Source organism: Clinocottus analis, unplaced genomic scaffold (assembly GCF_023055335.1).
Source record: "Clinocottus analis isolate CAN_PGR_092001 unplaced genomic scaffold, fCliAna1.0.p SCAF_23, whole genome shotgun sequence".
Taxonomy (NCBI): Eukaryota; Metazoa; Chordata; class Actinopteri; order Perciformes; family Cottidae; genus Clinocottus; species Clinocottus analis.
Window position 1 is genome coordinate 1,591,289 of NW_027175965.1, and position 23,965 is coordinate 1,615,253.

At 42.8% G+C, this 23,965-nt stretch overlaps 1 protein-coding gene across 1 annotated transcript; it reads left to right on the top strand.

The window, feature by feature from the left end:
- The first annotated feature begins 447 nt into the window (after positions 1 to 447).
- On the top strand, positions 448 to 21,158 carry mylk4b (myosin light chain kinase family, member 4b). Its single transcript, XM_068589772.1, has 13 exons — positions 448 to 756; positions 14,415 to 14,496; positions 15,099 to 15,513; positions 15,751 to 15,995; positions 16,796 to 16,901; positions 17,626 to 17,719; positions 18,117 to 18,226; positions 18,313 to 18,454; positions 18,675 to 18,745; positions 18,858 to 18,986; positions 19,159 to 19,390; positions 19,821 to 19,869; positions 19,985 to 21,158. The coding sequence occupies exons 1-13, from the start codon at positions 628 to 630 to the stop codon at positions 19,993 to 19,995; spliced, it is 1,815 nt and encodes a 604-aa protein (XP_068445873.1). The 5' UTR covers positions 448 to 627; the 3' UTR covers positions 19,996 to 21,158.
- Positions 21,159 to 23,965: the final 2,807 nt, after the last annotated feature.

Consider the following 23,965-nt stretch of genomic DNA (forward strand, 5'->3'; position numbering starts at 1 on the left):
CATGGATGCAGGTGTTCGTTCACGCGAGTGTGCATGGTGGTCGTCTGGTTTGCCTTCCTAGGCCGTCCGCAACGATGCATGCACACGCCGCCCTCGAGTCCAACTCGTGAGGCGGAAGAGAAACACAGGCGAGGGGGCCTGCTCGCTCGGCAGTTATACTTAGGAGCACGCGCGCATGCATGCATCAAGTGCTGTGTCCGAAGTTAAAGGATACCGCAGGGGTCTCACTAACATGCCAGCATGTGATTCCGCGTACAGCAGCGACACCCTGAACCCGACACCACCTGTCCCCTTCTCCTCTGAGAGACGGCATGTTCTCTCCTTTTAGGTCCCGGGGTGGGAGGCAGGGAGGAAGCCGGGTGGCGGGTGAATGGTTGGCTTGGTGGGCTGGTGGCTTGACAGCAACGACTCCCTGTTCTTGTCCCAGTCCGTGGTGAGCGAGAGACTGAATATTCAATGCGCGGCCACAGGAGCCCAACGAGTTCATAATCAAGGCCCGCTGTCTCACCCAATGTCAACAACTTGTTGCCTGCCACCTGAGACTTATTTCGCCACAAGCAGGCAGAGAGGCTGAGATAAAGACAGACGGCGGACGGCAAGAGGCAGGAAGAGGAAGGCTTCACCATCATGGAGAGCGTCCTGAGGGATAAAGATATTTGGATATTAGGGAGCGTGTGTCTGGTGGCCACTTTCCTGTGGGGACGGCTGTGGAAATTATTCTCCGCCAAGAGGAGGGGAAGGACCGCGTGCCAACAGGTAACACTGCAAGAGCAGGTCTGTGCACCTGAGCCACACAGCAGATACATGAACAGGAGAATTTGGGAACATGGCATAAGTTAAGTCCCTCTGAATGAATAGCAGAGTGGTTGTAAATGATGTAAAGCCAACACCTTGTTTGTTGTACCCTTCTGTCATGTTGAGGATTATGGCTAAGCCTGACACGCTGCAGGCCCGCATAAACCTGCAATTAAGTAATGGATGTTATCGCATTATCATTCCTACCGATGATGCCAAAGGAATTCAAACTAGATAGTTCCTCTTCCTGACATTTTAACAGTTCTGACCAAAGCTTGCCTTCACAGAAGAAGTCATGTGTTGGTGTTTGTTTGTCTGTAGAAAGCATACACTCTGAAAAACCTGTCAACGGATTCAAATTACAATTGTTAGAAAGTCTGACCCAGGAACGGTGGACTAGGACTGACCTCACGATCACTCAAAGCGCTGTACACATAGTCAACATTCACCCACACATTCATTGACACACTGATGGAATCTTGATCCAGAATTCCTGACACTTTCCGTTTTTTGACACAGATCGTTACAACACAAAACGTCACGACACAAAACGTTTCAATTTAAAACGTCTCGACACAGAACGTTACCACACAAAACGTTACGACACAAAATGTTACGATACAAAACGTCACGACACAAAATGTTACGATACAAAATGTTACGACACAAAACGTTTTGATACAAAACATTACGATACAAAACATTACGACACAAAACGTTGCAAAATAAAACATCACGACACAAAACGTCACGGCAAAAAACCTCACGACACAGAACGTCACGACACAAGAACGTCACGACACTGAACGTTACCACACAAAACGTTACGATACAAAACTTCACAACACAAAACGTTACAATACAAAACGTTACGATACAAAACGTTACGATACAAAACGTTACGATACAAAATGTTATGATACAAACCGTTACGACACAAAACACTACGAAACAAAATGTCACGACACAAAATGTTACGAAACAGAACGTTACGACACAGAACGCCACGAAATAGAACATTCCGATGCAGAACATTTCGACGCAGAACGTTTCGACGCAGAACGTGTGGACATGCTCGTCAGATCAGGCCTCACTGGAGTTTAAGTAATAAGTTAGCAGACGTAGAGGACTGGAAGCTGTGTACACAATCTGACTTTCTAAATCACAACAGTGAAAATGTGATTTTCTTTGCTGCAGCTACACCTCCATACTGTGTGGCAACGCTCAGGCGGGTGGAGCAGAGCAGTAGCTGGACACGCTGCATGTAGGTGGCTTGATCATCATATCTTTGACTTTGGAAAGAAGAGCCTGGTCAATCTGAGCTCAGCAGTGCTGGAGTTATCTGCGGGTGGCCCGGTTTCTGCTTTCAGAAGAAGTTTCTGGAAATGTAAACAGGCAAACATCTTTCACAACCGGCCTCACTGACTAATCTGCTCCGTGTGTCCGGACGACAGCATGAGCTGCTGAAGTGAACTGAACGTGTTGCTTGGACAAAACAATGCAACAATAGTTTTTTGTGCCTGTTGCCAGCGGGACAGCCAGTGGAAAACAAAACGTCAACGCACATGTGTCACACTTGTCAGCAGCAGTGACATCTACATTCTGTTCAATGGCACTCCATTCACATGAGCCTTGGCCTGGAGTCTGCACATACTATGTTTAGTGTAAACCGGTTTGTCATGTAAACATAATTCACCAGGAGACATGTGAAATTGACGCCTCATAAAGCGCGAGAGCCGTGCTGCTTTGAGCAGTTAAAGTCTATCATCGTCAGCGCAATAATATTTTATTGGACTCTTAGTTTTCTTGTCTTTGCTGACAGTGGACTTATTGCCACTGGATTTATAACTCAGTTAATCATTTCTGCTCCGCTGGACAGTTTACTCCAAATGTGTCAACATACTGCGATGTCATGTTGGTTTTAATGGGAATAAAACGGGGACATAAAACATAACAGGACTGATCTGAGGGGATCCAAAGTCAAATTGAATTGAATTGAAGTGTTTTAAAACCTGAGTGCAGAACAGGTTATCCCTGTTTAAACATGCACCGGGTCACATTGACTGTGGAACATCATCGCTGTACCTGAGAAACGAACAGGAGGGTGAGGTGAGCTCTGTCCAAGGTGCTGAAACAATCCCCTTCCTTGGCTGGTTTTTCCTGTTCTGTTGCCATGTTTCATTCATGAATACACGTGGGCTCATTTTCAGCTAAACTGGGAGGATCTTCTCCTTTAGCTCCAGGTTTAATCACAACAGCAGCCGGAAGGAAGAAAGGGAATAAAATGCAAAATGTCAACCGGGAAGTAAAACCCTCGTTCCTGTGAATATTTGTGGCTTCATCGTCTGTATATCCTGTGTTGGTTGCCTCCGTGCCACACACAGGTGAGTTCTTTAACTCAACTGAAATCCTTGATAGTAAAAACACACTTCAGTGTGTTTAGAGTAACATCTCTTTGCTCAACATTGTTTGCATAACATTATTAAACAGTCACTAGTGCAGTCATCAATCATCATCCACATCCAGATCACAGTAAATATTATATTTAAGTGGGTCATTTTATGTTTTATTTTTGCACATACCAGTAACACGAGCCGTACTTAAAGGTTTGTGTGATTTATATGCGTTCAGTTCTGTGTGTAATGGTGACGTGAACAAGCTTTTGATCATCCAACTAAACACAGTCAAGAAGAGAGGTTCACTGTTGTGCACGTCTGAGAGCCGCGACGTACAGAATACAAACAATCGTTTTTGTGTGAGGCGTGGACCGAGCGTACTGTAGCGTGTGTTAATGCGCGTGACTAATATGACGAGGGCTTCTCCTGCCCCAGATTCTCACACTCACATAGCTCAGACAAAATTAGAACACACACGGAGACGGGACGGCAGACGGGAATCAGTGATAGTTTCGTGTGGTGGATTAAATAATTTAAAAAGACAAAGGCGGCCGTTTAGAAGTGACTGTGTGTATTCGTGTTACCTCTACTGAAGGTTGACGCCAACAGACATCAAGCGTGCCAAATCTAAATGCAGTATCTCAATTCTTTCATTTGAAGGGTTTTCTGTTGAAGCTAAAAACAGATAGATTTTCCTGATTTGCCCGTATTTTTTGTCTATAAGCATAAAAGAAAAGTGTTTCTTATTAATGTGCAAAAAAGCATAAAAACCTTCCAAATGATTCCTTTTCATTTATTTAGATTATACTCAGAATAATATCACAATTCCACCACTGTTGTTTATGTAAATATTGGAATATTTGTCACATAATATGACCCCTGAAGACATCCTGTACTAAGACTTAAGAATACTCACTCCATGGGATTACATTGTCCAAATGTCCAAATGTCAAAGGTCACATCTTACTCCTCAGTATAGGACAGTATGGTACAGTATAGTTTTTCCTGTGGTCACAGCATTTCTGCTTCAAATACATGAAGCCTACTCTACCTACTGTAGCCTACTTCTTTTTTTCTGTGATCATTATGACTCAATCACCAGTTATTCAGCTTAACAGTCTCGTCATGTCCATTGATCTGTTACACACAATGCCTATCTGTACATTGCATGAATTGAAGGAAAGGAGGCTTGCAATGAGTTTTGTTTTTTAACACGTTAAATGAAAACATTTTACTTCGAATTTTAATCCTCATCTCTCTTGGCTCCATGTTTCTCTGGTGACTCCGGGGGAATGTGCTGTTTTCGCCTGTACTCTGGCCTCTTGGTTGGTGTCCACTTTCAGCTGTTTGTATAACTCGTTACTACCTTAGTGCTGATACATCATGGTGGGGCCTAATACACACACAAACACAAACACACATACACACACACACACATTACACACAAGTGCAAGTGCTTGCTGGCTGTCGTCCTTAGGTTCAATTAAATGTACATGTCAAAACCAAACGCTTGCTTCTCCTGGATGCTATAGTATTACAGAAATTCTGAGAATGGACAACCGTCTTCTACATGGAATCAGGTATTTATACACTGAGCCAATAAGAAAGCTCTAAAATCAAAAGCCACCCAAGGGAAAGCAATCGTACATTCTGTCGCGGCTGACTAGTGGGAAGCATCAGATAGGACCCGAATGCAGATAAAGTTATGGGGCCATGTGTGAGACACAAAAGAGTGTGGGAACATGAGGCGGACAAGGGGGGAATTTTGAAAGGCAGCTTAAACAGGCAAAGATATGAAGTCCAAAAGCATCACCACAAACAGATCCCATGTTTCAGACAACAGCATGCAGGCGCTGCTGCCTCCCAGGAACTGGGAACAGGTGAGCATGTAGGCAGGGACGGTCAAGTGACGAGGACCGGAGAGAAAGAGTTCATTGCAGGGCAACAGGAAGTGGCAGGATGTGAGCGTGAGGTGAATAAGGATGCGTCCCAAGTCACTGACTTGCATCCACCTTTCCCTCACTTTCGTCTTTTTCCTGTGAGAGAGGACACGAGGAAAAATGTTTTGGGAGAAATGTGACGTCCTTTCCTCTGGACCCACATCTGTCATTTTTAGTAAGTATTTGCGGCTGTATGTTTTGAAATTCTGATTGTGAAGTCGTAGTTTAATAAGCTGGAATATGATGATGGTGTCTTTTGAACACTCAGATTCATTTATTAGGCTCAACATTTCAGGTTAAACTGAAAAAATATGACTCATCAAACCTGTGACTGAATATTTAAGACGATACATGATGTAAAAAGTCTTTTACCTCTCCAGACAATTATTTTTATGAAAGAAGAAAGTTATTCACTGTCTGTTTGTTCTTCAGACCTACAATGAACATATATTTTAACCAGATGGTGAATCAAATATAAAACGTGAGTTCAATCTGTGATACGTCTTCACGCATGAAACTTCAGTGACTTTGAGACAAATCAGATGAGTCCAAAAAAACATTTTTGCAAGGCCGTCGGTGCAGTAGTGTTTGTTAATTTGTTGATGTTGCTGGAGTTATCAAATGAGGCATCACTCCAACAACGGTTATATAAACAGACACAATGTTTGTGGTCTCTTTAAAAAGATTTTTGTAAATTAGCGTCAATCCGTGGTTAGTTGTCTGGCTTTCTTACTTGGAGAGTGCAGCTGCGACTGAGAGCAGGACGACATACAGGACAGACATGAAGTCACACCGGTTAGTGTTTATGATCTGTCACCATGTGCTGTGGATCCAACATGGCAAACATTGACTATTTGAATTTGTGTGTGTGTGTGTGTGTGTGTGTGTGTGTGTGTGTGTGTGTGTGTGTGTGTGTGTGTGTGTGTGTGTGTGTTTGGGGTTAGTAGGTCAGGGTTCAAGGTAACCAGACAGCTGGGCGTGACACTCAAATTTTAAAAGCCATCCCGTTGCTTCCAATTCCCCAGGTAGTCGTCAGCATGTCGTTAGAAGAGGACTCCTGGGTCCGTGGCTCTTTTCTGCCACCCTGTGGTAGAAAGACAGACACGCACTTTCCTTATAATTACAACACCATAAAGCCTGCAGATGAATTTGCATGTTTGAGTTAATTTACTTCAATCTTCCATGCAAACATAATTACCATTGTACAAGAAACATCATGTTGGACTTACTGAAGTCAAAGTAAAGTTACTGTATGCTGTAAGTGCAATACATAAATGCAACTTAAATATCATGCAACTATAATGTTCCACATATTGACCAAATTCTCATATTCCAATTTAATTTAAATAAACAAATGCAGTCAATTATAAACAGACAACAACAATGATAACATAATTATTCCCTTCTTTATCTGATTGTAATTGATTTTCACTCTCTTATTTATCTTCATGTACACATGTGTCTCAACATGTATCTTTTATTGGTCTTTTTGGTTTTTTGCCATGCAGAAGGAGTATGCATTTCTTCAGCACTGTAGTCTGCTAAAACAAAAATGGTCCGCATGTGAAGATTTCCAACACTACATAGTCGCACAATGAGGCAACAATGTGACATATCTTGAAGTTATAGCACTGAGTTATGAACTCCTTTACATAGAATACATTGATGTTTACATTTTTCTCTAAATAAGTGTAGACTCTACATAATGTAGAGCTAATTTACTTAACATGCAGGTGATTTCATACAGTAATAATGTAATTAGCCTACAGGTCAGGTCCTTGTTTCAGGAGTCCTGCCGACATGAATCCCTGAACTTCCTCCTCTATTTCTGTCTCGAACTACCAAATTATTGAATTCATGTTAATATATTTTGTATCAATATTTTTTGGGGCCTGTTGACCTTGTCGAAGTAAATGTTTAGATATATTTTTTGATCAAATTGCAAGTTTACACCACCAGTGTGTGTTATCACTGTGACACTAAGAGACTGAGGGAGACATAAGATCCCCTGGCTAAATTCTCCAGTAAGCCCTGCTGATTTTTGCCTGTGTATGTGTTTGCGTGTGTGTTTGGGGGCGGTGGGATTGACAGTCATTCCACGAGGTCAGAGGTCACCATTTATCCGGAATCCCCTTTCAAACACCCCACCCTCCCCCGCACCTGTGTTGTCTTCATGTTATATAACGCTGGCAGCGACCGGCAAACTCTCGCATATTTTTGTTGCTTGCACAAACACACACACAGCCTATACACACACTTTACTGATGTTATACAACACCTCTTTCCCATTAAAGGAATGTATTTGTGTCCTGTCCAAGGTCTGAAGAGAGGGAGCTGAATGTTATCGCCGCAGCGTACACTGAAAGTACAGACTGTCATCAGCCAGTGGTGACACAAGAAAATATGTCAGATAGAAAAGCAGCAGGTGGAGCTACAGAGAAACTGCGTAGCCTTCTTTCCATTGTCATGTACGCAACAGAGATTCGTCATCAAGCACAAAGGAATGATGTTGAATACATGTTAAATATCCGCCTCAAGCCAGTGGTTTTGTTCATAACATTGCATATTGCAATTTCGAGCACTGTTAAAAACCATATCACTTCTTTTGTGGTCTAATCATGACCTGGCCTGGACAAGACATGTTGAATATTTCCATTTCATGTCATATAAGAACAGGACATACGTCAGGAGCAGCCTATGGATACCAAACATTGCATGACACACCATTCTTCCCAGCACACATTGCGGCGTGTCGTTGCTGCACAGGTTTAATTGGTGACGTTGTAAATTCCTGCATTCCATTCAGTTGAGCTGGTTCCGTGGGTGCTGGCATCGCGCATGACGGCTCACTGCCACGGCTGACTGGGACACCGAGTGACGCATTGTGGACCAAATTAGTTCCACCTGTGTTTTACAAGTCAAAATGTCTGTCGACGGAGAGGATATTGTTTCTGCTTAGCAGCCTGTTGTTCATAACAGGCTAACATAGTAGTTTAACATGAAACAAAGAAAATGACATGTTATAGCGCTTCAAGGCAACCCGCTGAAGACCGACAGGCTTTACTAGTTGTCAAGGGCCTTTTGAATGCAGTTATTTGGAGGCAATTATGTTTGGTCTCAGTAATGCTGCGTGGGTGAGTCATGATGATGGGATGCGATTTGGAAGGGGGGAGGGGGGGCGGGGTGGAGGGGGCTGGATAATTCAGGGACTCCAGAGCTGGACCAGGGCCGTGGAACATGCCAGTGATCAAAGGGCTGTCTCTGTTGTCACGCTGCCCAACATTACTAAGCACAACCTTCATAGTATAACGTGTGTGTGTGTGTGTGTGTGTGTGTGTGTGTGTGTGTGTGTGTGTGTGTGTGTGTGTGTGTCTGTGTGTGTATGTGTCTCATGGCAAAAACGAACTACCGCAGAGGCGGTTTTGTGTACTTTTACAAGATTTTTTTCACAAATGTGCAGGATGCATAAAACTATACACAAACTACACAGGTGGGTCGTTGAGATCAAAAGGCAGAGCTGGGGTGGAGCCCAAGCAAGGTCGTTGGAAGTAGGGCCTTGGAAAGGGGGAAGGATTCACACACACACACACACACACACACACACACACACTCACACACACTCACACACACACACACACACACACACACACATACTTTACACCTCTGGCCCAATTTGGCGTCACAGCTGATGTGATCCCGTCAAAAGTTTATCTCTAGTTTGCAGTTTTGGAGGATGGACTCATTTGTGCTGTAGAAGAGTTATAAGATATGGAAGCGACACAAGTACTTAAAAATGTACCTAACTCAAGAAAATGTGCTTCCTCTTCTGCCTTCACTTCAGCTTTCGCTTGCCAAAGTACAGTATTGTGTGTGAGGCACATGTTTGCCTACAGTCTTTCATTGCGGCTCTGAGCTAAAGCTTGCAGCATTCTTGGTGTCCAGTCCGTTGCTCTGCGGCAACCTCGGCTTACTGGACCGTCTGCGGCACTAGAATACGCATTATGTATTGTCTGTGTCTTTCTGCTGAGTAACTCTATATGTGTGGCGAGAGTGCCGAGGCCGCGTCACTCTCATTCCTAAACAGTGGTCCTATACCACGCTGGCTCTCGTCTTACCATGTAACCTTTTAAGAGATTGTCCAACGAGGAACAGTTAAACCTCCCACTGCCCCCGACACCAGACCAGTCAACCGCCACCCTGCTCTTCTTACCCGTCGCTCTTCAAAGCACCTATTTTGCTGGATCGTGCAAAAATCTGTCTTTAATTGTGTCAGCCATCTGTCACGTTTTCGAAATATCTTGTTGTTGTGGCGAGACAGATATAAGAAACATAACAGATGAGGTTAAAGCAAATATTACACCAGGGAATGACGGTTCCTCACTGAGTGAGTTCATTGTTCCATATGGCGCACCCAGTGTATTATGACTTTATACCACAGCACCTGGCACAAGGATAAAGGAATACTGGTTTTAAAGCCGTTTTAGTCATATATGGTATGATAACAATGGATCCAGTGATGTAATGTGAACGACTGAGCAAACAACAAGATACAAGTAAGATATGAAAGTGAGTGAATATTGTGTTTATAGCTAGTTCAACACCGTCAAGTGGCCAAAAAAGTAAATTAATGCTGCTTTCGACATTTATTTAGTCTTCACTAAGTGCAAAAAACTTAACAATATATGATAAAGGATCCTAGTCTAATACTTGGGCTACTAGGTGTTGTTCCTTCTTGGTGTGTATCAATCACATTGCGTTTCCTTTGATCAACAAATGATCCACGGACCTTGGAGCCATTAGTTATGCCTGTGTATTTTAGGTGCAACGGCCAGCTGGGTTGACACATTGCCACGAGCAAGGCACTTTGGAGACAGACCAGGAAACCAACATAACTACTTGAATCAAGTAGTCAAATATTACAAAACGGGAACCTCACCCAAAAACATAGAAACGGCTTAGACTCTTTTCTGAAACGGCGCTTAAGAAACAGGATCTTTTCCCTCAGCCGAGTGGCAAGTCACAGAGATCAGTCACTATGGACAAGTTGGGATGTATCACATAGCTTTACTCTCTTCGGCCGTGGTAGAACATCAATCCGGTCCCTTGATGCCAACAATTAACGCTCGGTTGCTCGAGTCACAACAGTCCTGCCACGCAAGCTGTCAAAACCCTTTGCCCTTTTTACAGGGTCCAACACCTGCTGTCAATCATGCTCTAATTGACTATATAGACAATCTCAGAACACAGAACAGCGCCACCCAGTGTACATATATAGTACCATAGTTTGATCACGTTTGACTACAACATATTTTCTCAATAGAATATCTTTTACTTTTCACACGTACCTCAGCGTGAGAAAGTTTTCTCATTGTCCTAACGAGAGATTCAGTTGCTGACTCGAGTTCAAAGTAGTTTTTAGTAAATCGGACCACAATGGTTAGCTGGTTAGCTGTGGTGTAGTGGCGAGCACTGATGCTTCACAGCACGAGGAGGCGGAGTTTGGATCCCGGTTTGGCAGGTCCTTCTGTGTGGAGTTTCCATGTTCAGCTGGGGCATGAGCGTGAATGATTGTCTGTCTCCATGTCTGCCCTACGATGGACTGGCGTCCAGGGTGTACCCTGCCTTCGCCCATTGACAGCTGGGATTGGCTCTAGCACCCTGCGACCCTTAAACAGAATAAGCAAATTTGGATATGGATGGATCACAATGGTGTCTGTCAGTGTATACTGACTGGAAACTGATGTATGTATTTGGTAAGAGTAAGACGTGTGTCCGTCCTGTTGAATACATTGTTTTCAGCTAATTGCAGGTGAAGTGGCCCTCTAAATGCCTGGATAGCTGCAGTATCTAGTAACTGCACTGTCAATGTCAAGCTCTGAAAAGCAAAGGTGTTAACCAGGTCAGTGCGAAAGCCCTTCCTGATCAGTGATCTCCTTTGTCTGTTTGGTGTGTTTGCACACTGTGCACGGTGCTCTCTTCGCAAAGTGTCCTCTTTCGTTCTCACCTTAGCTGGTAAATAGGAAACGAGGATACGAGTGTTAAACCTGTCAGCTGATGAGCTGTGTGTACTGGGAACAGTAAGAGGGGCGGGGGCGGGTTATAGGTCAGGTTTTTCCGGTGCTGACAGATGGGTGCCAGTATATAAGCGGCTGGCGCTTTGTCACGCCTGCCCACTCCAGATACCAGTGCACTGAGACTTGAACAAGCTTGAGGCCAATGCACACAGTCAGACACGTCTCAATAGGAGCCGACGGCTTGTGTCTGTTCAAACATGAACTTCAGGGTCCATGTCTATTTATCAACACAAGTCAGTTTCCCGTTACTCTCTCTGTATCAACAGTTCTTAGGTGTCAGTGGCATCACCTGTTTCCTGTTTTCTTCCGTTGTCTTGTTCCTCATGTTGCACGAACTATATCGGGAACGCTGCAAGCTCATTCGGACTGCAAATAAAACCAAGTTATTTTTCAAATAAACCGTTTCCTCGTTGCAAAAATGTTGAAGTAAAAGACGGCTTTTAATGAGAAGATGACTTAAGCTACTTTTTTGTATTCCATAAAAAGTTATTTGTATTCAAATACAACATGTGGCCCCTTGATAGCAGAGAGCAACGTCACAAGTTATATTCCAACTTTGTTTGTTACATGTTAAACATCTCTCTTTCTCCACCCTGTTTCATACACTGTTCTTTTGCCAAATTTGAATGTATTCAAAAAAAAAATTCAAATGATTTGGTAGCTTGGTGAGTGAGTATACAGATTACATTTGTGCATGAAAAAAATGCTATAATAAGAATCCCAAGAAGAATTACTAGAATGCATCTTCCCAGCAGTAATAACAAGACGTAGGTCTGTAAAGAAAGTCTTGAACTTGGGAATTTGTGGTAATTATGCAATGTTCTTACTGGCACCCCAACATATCAGTTATGAGAAGAACTGTGTAGCATTCGAGAAGGTACAGAAATACCCACAATGCTGCTTCTTTAACTGAGGTTTACTTGCGGCCTTGCACACGCTTGCACCCCACCACTTATTATGGAACGATGTAAAAAGCATAAACTCCCTTATGGCATCTGGAAATAAGATCCATATTTTTTTGCACAACATACCGCATACTCATCCTACTACATGTGTTGACAGTTGGTCCTTAATCATGAGATCCAGGGCTCTTCTGTTCTTTTCTTTTATTGGCTGTTCATTTTATTTGTTTGTCTTACTTTTTTATGGCGTCATATTTCAGGCCCAGATTCTTGGGATTCTGACACCTGCCTGAAGGGCTTTTGAAGTGTCTCAAATGTCACATAGCGATCCTCTCCAGCATCTCCCCCTAACCCATATCAATCTCCAACTGCACACCAGAGCCCTCAGCTCTTATCGCTGGCCACTTACAGTCCCTGACGTCCGCGGGGGGCTGCGCTTTAATTTGGAGTACAGACATTTGCTATTCTTAAAACTCAACTCAGTGGTGCAGTGTTGAGGGAGAGAGCCCTGTTCTCCCTCCACTTCTTTTTCTTCTGCATGTAGCTTTGTCCGGTATCATGGTTTTTGTTGCCGTTTCCATCGAGCCTGCGTGAAAGTGAACGGACTTGATGAGTGAGTGAAACAGGATTTATTTCTTGGTGTTCGTAAGGAGGCCTGCTTCATATCAGCCATGAGCTCCAGCCTTGTTAACTCTTTAGCCAAAGTCTACGACCGAAATCCTCTTCATGGCCAGAAGACTGGCGGACGGAAGCTCTCACTTAATGGATCGGACAAGTCCCAGGCCTCTGCACCGCCGGCCTCCCCTCACGATGCCGCCCTGCGCTGCGTGGAGAGCCGAATGGACTCACTGAGCTCTCAGATGGAGCGCTTGCTCTTAATGCAGCAGACCGTCTTGACCCGGCTCGAGGGCCTGTCCCTGGACGTCAGGGGCTTGGGTCAGGACCTGGAGTCCATGCACGAAGAGGCCCACGGCGGGAGACGCGGGTCCGGGCTTCAGGCGGCGTGCAGCCTGCACGGGGCCGTGGAGAGGGCTAGTGAGCAGATGGAGAGTCAGGGACACAGGCTGGACGGGGTGGAGAGGCTTGTGGAGGGCACCCAGCAGGTGATCAGCTTCATTGGGGAGGTAGTGAAGAGCTCCAGGCTGGTGGAGCTGCTGTTCAAACAGCCTGGGAAGAAGGCAAACAAGAAGGTGAGAGATTTAGCGACGTTACAAGCAAGGTTTTCCAGAAAGACATGTTCTCAAATTCCAGCTTGTGTTCTGTTCTCATCTCCAACAATAGAGGAGGTGCAACGTTCTATTACCGTGTGCTGTGTCACCCATGTTGACATAGTTAGAGGTCTAATTGCATTGTGATCATAGCGACAGATGCATTAGGTGCTGTTTGAAAGGTTGCAAATCCTCTTGATGGAGTATGTGACCTGTTTGAGGTGACATAATAAATAGCTGGCTTTAACATCTGAAGAGTTTGATGGTAAAATACATGAAGTAAATCTATACACAATGCTTTTAAGTCCCTCGTTTGCATATCAAGCTGCCAGTTCATTCCTCATTGTTCTGATATGGCTGTATACACGTCTATTATTAGCTCTGCTGTACTTCAACATGTCATTCTATGTAATGTTAAGTATTTTTCCCTTGTGCAAGGGTGATCATTTGTCTCTGAGGTGTAAATGATTCGAGTCAGACTGGTTATCTTATCCAAACTTTCCCTTTATCAGTTTTGTCTGGCCGATTCTAAAGCCATAACTGTCTGCATCCCCTAATATCTGGATTTATGTGCAAGTGGAAATATCTCGCGTCCTGGAATTCTGCTGATTCAGAAGCTGTTTTTATGGGATGTGATTAGGCAAACATATTTATGACATGACATTAATTGACAGAGAAACTGGAGGAGGGATCACCAGATTTTTTTTTCTGCCATCTTGTACCGTGCCATGCACGGATACTGCCCTTGTGTTGTGTTCTTTAATCACTGTACAGTGTATGTAAGAGTGACCATAGCGATTTCCTGTGTTGCGCGGCATGTCGTCTGTTATAGATGATATTTGACCTTTGATCTTTCTCCTGGAAGAGGAATCCATTCCGCACGACATTACGCTTGAGTTACGGGGTCAAACGAACCAGCAGTAACAAACACTTCTGCTTGCTGTCGGACTATTGTGCAAATGAAAACACATACATGACTACGCTGTGCCCGACAGAAGTCTGACTCAAAAAAACAAATTGTTGCAAATATAAGGGTTCAGATTTTCTGTTTCAAGTTTTGTCTCATGCTTGATCGTTGTTTTTTTCTTTCTGCAACCAGGCAAAGGATGACAAGGATAAAGCCAAACTGAGCCAAAAGGGCTTAAAGGCCCAGAAGAAGAGGAGACCTGCGGACGCGTCAGGTAGGCTCAAACAGGAAACAACACTCAACCTCCACACGGAGACGTCCACAGCATCTTTATCCTTTGACGATCTGCTGAAATAGATGGACTTAAGCCCATTCAGATATTGTATTTGCACCGGCGGGTCGTGCATTTTCTACCTGAAAAAAACAACTAATCACCTCATTATGACGCCACAGCTACCGGTCATTATTTGTTTTGTGTAAGCGCATGAGGCTCTAGCGTTAGTTCAGACAGGAAGATCCCCCCCCCCCCCCCCCCCTCTCTGTTTAGGCCAGTTTATTATTATTATACAGACCTTTATTATTTTAAACATGAACAAATGACTTAGTGTCGACTAAGTGGGACATTTCCCAGTGTGGAAATCAACGTGTCAGTGTTCTCAAGTATGCAATGGTGACACTGTTTATGAATTCAACTTCGCAAACCTTTTTAACTTTTGATCCTCTGGTGATCTTAAAACTATTGATTCACGATACTCGTATGAGTGACTTGTTTCTATGCCTATTGAAAACAATAGTTTGGACGTTTTAATATAATACCAGAAAATGTCCATGCGGAGTGCCAAACATCGCTAATTTGCTTTGTTTTTCCCATGTCAGACACTTCCGGGCAGAATGAGCCTGTGCTGCAGGAGCAGGTGGAAAAGCTCAACAGGCAGAACACCGAGTATTCCCATGGAAGGGCCGAGGCAGACAACCAGAAGGGCGAGGAGAGGGGGAGTGGGGGAAGAAGACAGGAGTCGCCAGAGCTGATCCTGGACAGACCGCACACCTCTGCCGCCCAGTCAGAGGACAGGGGGAAGGCGACTAAGGAGACAGAGGAGGAAACAGAGGAGGGCGTCTTTGATGACTCAGAGTCAGAGGCAGAGGAGGAAAAGGTGGAAGAAAAGGCTGGAAAAGGGGAGGACGATGAGAAGACAGTGCATAAAGGAGAGGCAGAAGAGTCGTCGAAATTAGAAAAGGCCCCAAGTATCATCGCAGATATCTGCAAGACCTCCCTCCTGCCACAGGACAGGTAAGTTTTGCCAATCACAGTTTTATGTTATCATTTCTGTTCCAGAATAGAACACTTATATATATATATATATATATATATATATATATATATATATATATATATATATATATATATATATATATATACATTCATCGTTATTTATTTATCACAGAAGTCAGTGAAGAGCAAATGAAACCAAACTGGATGAAGTTAAATATTCAGAGCCTCAATGTGTCCTTTCATGTGTTTGTGTAGCTCTGAGGAAGTCGGCGATGTGGCCACTTGTAGCAAACGCCGCGTCACAGAAGAGGACCTGGTGAAGGACGACCTCAAAAAAAGCAGAGTGGAAGACAGTGAAGCGGAAAGCGCCGACGGGCCGGTGGCCGAGGGGGAGGAGCCTGGAGCTTCTGAATCTGACGAAGTAAAGCAGGAGGAGGCGGAGGAGAAGGAGGAGGAAGAAGGGAAGGAGGGAGAGTCAGCAGTGAAGGAGTTTATCATCGGTAAGACATAAAGCTTTTTTTTTCACGAGTGCATGAGAAGCAGTCCAAGAAACATTGTGGGCATATCCTGGTTTCTTTTTTACAACTCGTGACTGTTTGTAACTGTCCATCTAGTTGGGAATCAGTTGTGTAACTTTGTTTGCCAGAATAAGTATTGTTGAGTTTTTATTTTTAAGTTTAGAACTTTGCCTAACTTATTCATATCCTGTTGTGTACAATACATAATAATATTATACTAATATGGTTTTATGTAACTTGATATAGTTTATTTTTTGTTGATAGTGAACAGCCTTACTGGCTTGATAAATCAATTCAATTCAACATACACTTTGTTGAAGGGTGTCTGCTTTCTTTGTTTCTATGCACATAATAATCACAAAGACACATTTCTTCAGTCAACAATTGTCTATAAATTATGAACTAGTACAACCACATGCCTAAAAAAAACAACTCAGAATTGATCCAGTTGTGATGTATGTAGGACTTTGAGATGAATCCACCTTGTCGCTCCTCCATTAGCTCTTCATACAGACCCGACTTGGTTGTTAGTCTGTGACTGACATTTCACTTTTCGTTCCCCAGACTTTGAAACAGCTCCAGTGTCATAACACTATGGCTGCTCGAGCGTCACTAACATGTCAGTCGGCACAGCCGGCAGAGCAGATAGTGAGACATGCTGCTATTTTGATCCACTTTGTTTCTGGGGGCCGAGGCCTCTTCGTCCGACTCTGTTTCATAGTCTGCATTCAGCAACAGCAAATTTCGTCATTTAATTCTGTCTTCCTTTACGGTTCCTTCAGAGTCCAGCCCTCCACCGTTGGCACCTTTCGATCACCGCATCGTGACTCCCAAACCCCATCAGATAGCCAACTATTACACCATCCACAGAGACGAGGTCCTGGGAGGGTGAGTTCCCCCGAAGACCAGGGTCTCGAGAGTTTGTCTTTATTTGGCCCAGTTATAGCCATGGACACTTCAACACATTGGCCCTCCATGATGAAATAACAGAGGATCTCACGGCCTGTGAGGGGATGTCTAATAGTTTTTTCCAAGACCTTTTTAATGCCGCTCTAAAGGGCATTTGATTTTGAGCCCCAGAGGGCTCTTGTGAATAAGCAGGCCTCTCTGATGTAATAGACGAGTGCTAAATCCTGCTTCCAAAGCCGGAGATTACCCCTCTGCACGCAAGCACGTTGTTTAAATTACTGACATAATGGCACAGTATATAACCCTAATTACTGTATGATTTGAGGGAGCCATTATGATGATTAACAATTATTTTCATACTCTATTTTCAATAAACCGATTATTGTTCCCAGATTACAAGTTCCCAGAGCCCAACATGTCCTCTTAAAATTAGGTGTTTTGTCAGGCTAACGATCCAAAATCCAATTTACTGTGATATTAAACTGAGCATGTTCTTTATTTGAGAGCCAGCAATTATTTGAGAAATTCCTTAAATTATCACAATTATTATTTTGTAATTATATTATAATTGTTATTTCTTCCAAATGTGTAATCGTTTCAGCAGCAAGTGTTTTGTAATACCATGTTCTTCTTCTTCTACTCTGCCGCTCGTATCTCCTGTCCGTGCCTAAGACGTCTGTGCGGTTTGCTTTTCTTTCATCAGGGGACGTTTTGGACAAGTCCACAAGTGCATAGAGAACTCAACTGGTTTAATGTTGGCTGCCAAGATCATCAAAGCCAGGAGCCAGAAAGAGAAGGTGCAGTAATGATTGGTCAATGAATGACTAATGTGAAACAGATTATATATGTGTAACAACGGCATCGAGATGCTTGTTTCGGAAAAAATCTGATTAGATGAAACTACCTTTCAAACCAGCTGCAATGAAAGCAGCGCTGCAGGCTGAAGGCAGAGCAACAGAGGAAGACAAGAGCTGTGCAAAAAATAAGCCAATAGGAAAACAATAATTGTCACACTTGTAGTGGATTTGTGAAAAACAATTACATTAGCTATAATAGCTATAATTTTGTGATTTTTTTAGGCCAGCAGTGAAAGTTTAGCAAACCCTGACGGCCCACCACTGGTGTGTACCCCATTCTACGCATGTTTTTCATTGACTCACATTTCATCCTGCCTTTTGTCTGCTCGTCTCTCAGGACGTGGTGAGGAATGAGACCCAGGTGATGAACCAGCTGAACCACCCCAACCTCATCCAGCTGTACGCCGCCTTTGAGTCGCGCCATGACATCATCCTGGTCATGGAATAGTAAGTCAGGGCTCGTGCGTTTGTCTGGGCGCAGTGTTGGTTCTCATTTGTCAATACATCAAACTTACAAGATCTGGCTTCCGTAGTGTGGAAGGAGGGGAGCTGTTCGACCGCATCATTGATGAGAACTACAACCTGACGGAGCTGGACACGGTGCTGTTTATACGTCAGATCTGTGAAGGGCTGCAGTACATGCATAAGATGTACATCCTCCATCTTGACCTCAAGGTAAACCTTCAACTTAGAATCGCTCATTTTTTCACATTTTACTGTCATTTATTCCTCTTCTGTTCAATGCTGCAGAGTAACATGCACTGGCAGGATGTTTTAATGGGCTTGAAGAAAATATCCACATTTAGCACCATTTATTACTGCCACTTTTAGGTTTTATTAAGATGCATAATTGTTCTTTCCTCCTCCATAATCTTCCTTCTTTCTTCCTTTTCAGCCCGAGAACATTCTTTGTGTCAGCAGAGCTACTAACAAGATTAAAATCATTGACTTTGGCCTGGCCAGGAGGTAACATTTGACATCTATTTACATTTTCCAACTTTTGTAACTCTCAACTTTCAAAAATAGGACCTTCTCAGCCCCAGATATATCTCTTATGTTTCTTCGTGTCCTCTGACAGATACAAACCCAGAGAGAAGCTGAGGGTCAACTTTGGGACACCTGAATTCTTAGCCCCTGAAGTCATCAACTATGAGTTTGTTTCATTCCCCACTGACATGTGGAGCCTTGGTGTCATCACTTACATGCTGTGAGTTGTGGACGTTCATTAACATGTTCATATATATATATATATATATATATTATATATATATATATATATATATATATATATATATATATATATATATATATATATATATATATATATATATATATATATGTATAGTAGCATCCCTGACCTCTGTATCCTCTTGGTCCAGACTCAGTGGCTTGTCTCCGTTTCTGGGGGACGATGACAACGAGACGTTGAACAACATCCTGGCCTGTCAGTGGAACTTTGAGGAGGAGGAGTTCACGGACATCTCCGACGAGGCCAAAGACTTCATCACCCTTCTGCTGGTGAAGAGCAAGAGCTGGAGGATGAGCGCCGCAGAGTCCCTTCGACACCCCTGGCTGTCAGACCGGAGTCTGCACTATCGACTAAATCAGAAGGTAAAGACCACTGTCATGTGAAACAGAGCTGTGGTGGTCAGGGGTCTCATGATAGCTGCTGCCTTTTCCTGTCCATGAATTTTATAGTTCATAATTCTAATATGTATTTAGTTATATAATAGTTAGTTAAGAGGTGACAGGAAATTAGTGCCACCAGGATAACTCTGAAATTGAAGTCAAGTTAGAATTAGATCTTTTCTATCATTTTATTGAGTTTAGGCATTGAAAAGTTCTTCAACAATTGAGGACATCATGAAGCTCATTCAGTGTATGTTTTAAGCTGATGTGTTAGTGAAGACACCAGTCCTGACCTACAGAGATATGTGTGACAAAAAGGTTTTAAAAAGCGTCGATAGATTGGCGAACAAACCAGTGTTTGTACAGTCACGTTGTACCAAGCACTAACTCAACGGCTCCTCTCTCATTCCAGAAAAACAAGTGCCACTGCACACATGCTCCTTCTCCAGAAAGCCAGACAGGTAAGACTGATATGTTACGGCTTCATTTCTCAAACAAAAGCATGTTTTTTTTCCCCCCACCCAGCTTCTTACAAACTTAAATCCTGACACCTGCCTTTTTTTCTTTCTCTTTTAGAAACACTGTGAGGCCCTCAGCATGCCTTTTGACAATGTAGGGCCCTGGAGCTCAACACTGGACCAATGCTGCTGTACCTGTTTGGCTACTGGATAACTACTCTCATGTTAGCTTAGCTTCGCAGCTTATAGTTCTGACCTGAATAGTGAGGCACGCAGGAGAGGAACAGACTCTTTCAACACTGCCGTTGAGTCACGAACACACTGGAGCGGACGCGCTCGCAGCGGTGAATCAAAAATATTGGAGACTAATGACTTGAGTTATTTGTCACTTCTACGACATCCACATGTAGTGAAAAAGTACAGGAAAAACTGAAAATCAGTAGTTTAGCCTCAAACACAATGCTATTCTGCCTCTGACAGAGAGCCGTGTCAGGTTGTCCTGGTTTGTTGCATGCTTTGCACTTTTTGTCCTATTTCCACAAGATATAGCAAACATCTATTAGAGACTGAACGCTATTATTCAATTAATATATTTTTGTGAATACAGATTTGTTTTCTTTCTTTCTTTCTTTCTTTCTTTCAATTTTCAAGTCTTATAAAATGTTATACTTTCTTGAGCGTAAAAAAAAGCAACAAAAAAAAACATTTAGAACTTGGTTGAAGTTGAAGTCACGCCACATTAATTTATTTTGTATGCTATGTAACACAACACCTCCTCTCATTCCCCTGAAGCGAGGATATCTCCATGACCGAATCATTTACATTTTCACAGTAGACCGGATTGCTTTCTGTATGCGTTCATGCCTCTAGCTCGCCTTTTCGCTTCGGCAGTTTGCAGTCGCCCTCTCACCTTCCATGAAGGCACACCGAACAACAGAATACTACCTATGAACGACTCCTGATTACGACTGAAGTGGATTCTTATGTTCATTTATTTACTGGTTCAGTAACTGTACTTGAAGTGCAACGCTTTTATATTCAAGATGGGATTTCTTTCAGGGGAGACAAACACTTAGTTGTTAACTGCTCCAATTAGAAGTGGAACAGCTTTGTGATCTTTAATATTGTTTATTTGAATTCATGATACCTTTTTCCAAGTGTTCTTGTGTAATGATGAGACATAATTAAATGTAGAATACGAATAAGAAAATAAATAGAGCACACTAAAACAACAACTGCAGTGTTTCTTACAGTGTACTTTTGCGGAACTAAAACTTGAATATTAAAATTGTGTGACCATTTGCGTGTTTTGTGAACATATACGAAAAACTGTACATGCACACTCAGACTTAGACCGCCTATTAACATGTTAAAGTATTTTAATTGGCTTCTTTGTAATACATCCACACTCTCAAATCAGCAGAAGAAGGCAACAGGAACATTTAAAAATCTGCACACATTAATAGCTAGTAATCTGTCAGCTGTGATTTGGAAGAGGGGTTAAAAACAGATTTTATAATTTCTGGCTGATACTTCATCCTGACACTATCATTTAATGTGTCAATCTGAGAATTGTACAGGAAAGATTGACAGACATTTCTTTACATGTAATGACGGGACTTGACTCATCTCAACAACTGGAGGTTTCATCGTCACTTCAAACCTCTCGTTGTGCTGCGTGTGTGTGTTTACATGCAAAATATACTAAACGGTTCGTGTTTGCTTTCTTGTTTTCTCTAATTACGACATAATACACAACTATTCTGCGACGTCAGTACGATTACAGGAAACACTAAAATGCATTTTATCTAAATATTCACGAGGTCATATATTTAATTTCACCAGGCCACATAGAGCTGGAACACGTGTCCTGCCAACAGTCAGCATTGATAGTGTCATTCGATTAAACTCAACCAAATTGATAGTTGTTAAAAACAGGTACTCCACTCCGAGGTCATTTCCTCTGCTATTCTATTGCAAGGAGCCTCCATCTCCACCAAGCTCGATGTGAAAATCTGTTATCACCTTGTCAGAAATGGAGGGGGACGTGTGGAAGACAGCTTTCAGTACTCTCAGCCGCCACTATGAGTAACACATCACGCTGTTTGGTCCAAACGGCCCAGCTGTGTGTCAGGCCGTGGTTCATGAGAAACATGATGAATTAATTTACGTTTGTGTACTTGGATGACATCTTGATTTTTTTTCTTCCAAAAACGAGAAGGAGCATGAGCAGCATGTCCGGAGGGTTTTGTTGGAGAACCAGCTGTTTGTCAAGGCGCAGAAGTGCGAGTTCTCATCTCAATGAAACCTCCAAGATGTGTTTGTTTCTGTTGGAAGTTATACACACACTTTATTTTCTGTAGTAATGAAATAAGGAGAATGAGGCACAAGGATATTCACCATTTGAATGTGAATGTCAGTTGTTGGGCAGGTAGAACCTTAGCCCCGCCCATCAGTGTGTGAATGTGTTCGACAAATGAGAAAAAACTTTAAGTGATCGGAAGACAAGAAAAGCGCTTTACAAGTATACAGGTCTATTTACCATTTACAAGGCCTGCCCGGGTCTGTCATTGCACATAATCCACACTTGTCCACTCATATGCTTTCTAGTGGTGTGTACGTGTTTGCTGAAGTGTGAAGTTCAGCAAGGTCATGAGTCATGTGGTAAAACCAACAAGTCGGGCCGGATGGGAAACATAGCTGCAAGTTTTCTCGAGGTGTGTTAATGTTTCATCAACAGAACTTTGCTCAGAGAAAACAAGGAGAGAACTTCTTTGTCTTCTCTGTCTCATGGACTCGTGGGTAAATACCAGAGTGGATGTCAACTTGGATCTTCATGAAACACAAAAGCGTAACTGCTGGGCTGATTTCACTCTCAATGTCCCATTCTCTCATTTGCACTGAACCCCTCACTCTCTCGCATACACACAACACATGTGTGAAGGATGAAGGGTTCTGCACAGCAGTGGACGCACAGTGAGAGTTAAATACCTCGACGCACGCGGCGAGACACCTGCCGTCCAAACAATAGAGGAGAAGAAGCGGAGCCCCGAGCTGTAATGGAGCTGTGTGTTTTTCTCTTTTGATCAGGCAGGAAGGACGAGCAGACTGCTGTGCTTCTCAGGACCCCGGCCACTCATTTTTATACGATAATGTTTTGGCCTAGTTTACACCATTTTCTCACCAAAATGAACACGTATATACAGTTTTTTCAAACACGGGAAAACTCCAATGAAAAATAAGCAACCACTAGACTCCTTTCCCATTGCCTGGAGAGAAGTAGGCCTTCAATTTCTTTTTACACCTTGGAAGTAGTAAATAGTAAAAGCGTAATTAAAAAAAAAAAAATACATACCGTATTTGTATATGTTATTTATTTAGTGTCTCTTTCAAACTCAAACCAGAGTTGGTGATTGTTGGTTAAATAGAACAACTATTCAATATGCTTTTGATGAGCTATATTTGGAGTAGGAATGAAGTGTGTTTGAATTATCAGTAAGGTCAAACTATAGTTGTCTGACTGGATCAATATTGGCCAGCTGTGGCAAGCCGAACGCTTCTTGATAAGGTCCGGTAGCTTTGAGGAGAGCACATGAATTGTATTTTTTAAACGTTAATAAATTGTATTAATTTTCTAAACCCCTGTGGTCAACATGCATATTATAGCATCTTATCGGAATAGGTGCAAAAAATAAGTGCGTCCACCCTGTTGTCATGTCTCTATCACTGCCGACCGGAGCTGGAGACGATACATATCTGTGACTACTGACAAAAGCTGGGTGTTGGCAGGTATTATGTTCAAGGCCAAAGGGGCTTTAGACTGTAATATAATCACACCTCCCATCATGCGGTGCACTCTGAGAAGTCCAGCAGTAAGAGAGTGTTTTCATAGGCTCCTGACACTCTCAGCTGGAGCAGATGTTTTCATACATGCTCAAGTGTACAAGAATAATACAAGATTATAGGAGCTGCTCTTAGTGTTTGATTGCTCCTCTTAAGATAGGTCTCAAGTGATGTGAAATGTATTTCTCCATCAGGGTCAATATATCAAGTTCTGCTCCTGAAATTGTGTTTATTTTGGCATGCCCACAGGTGAGTT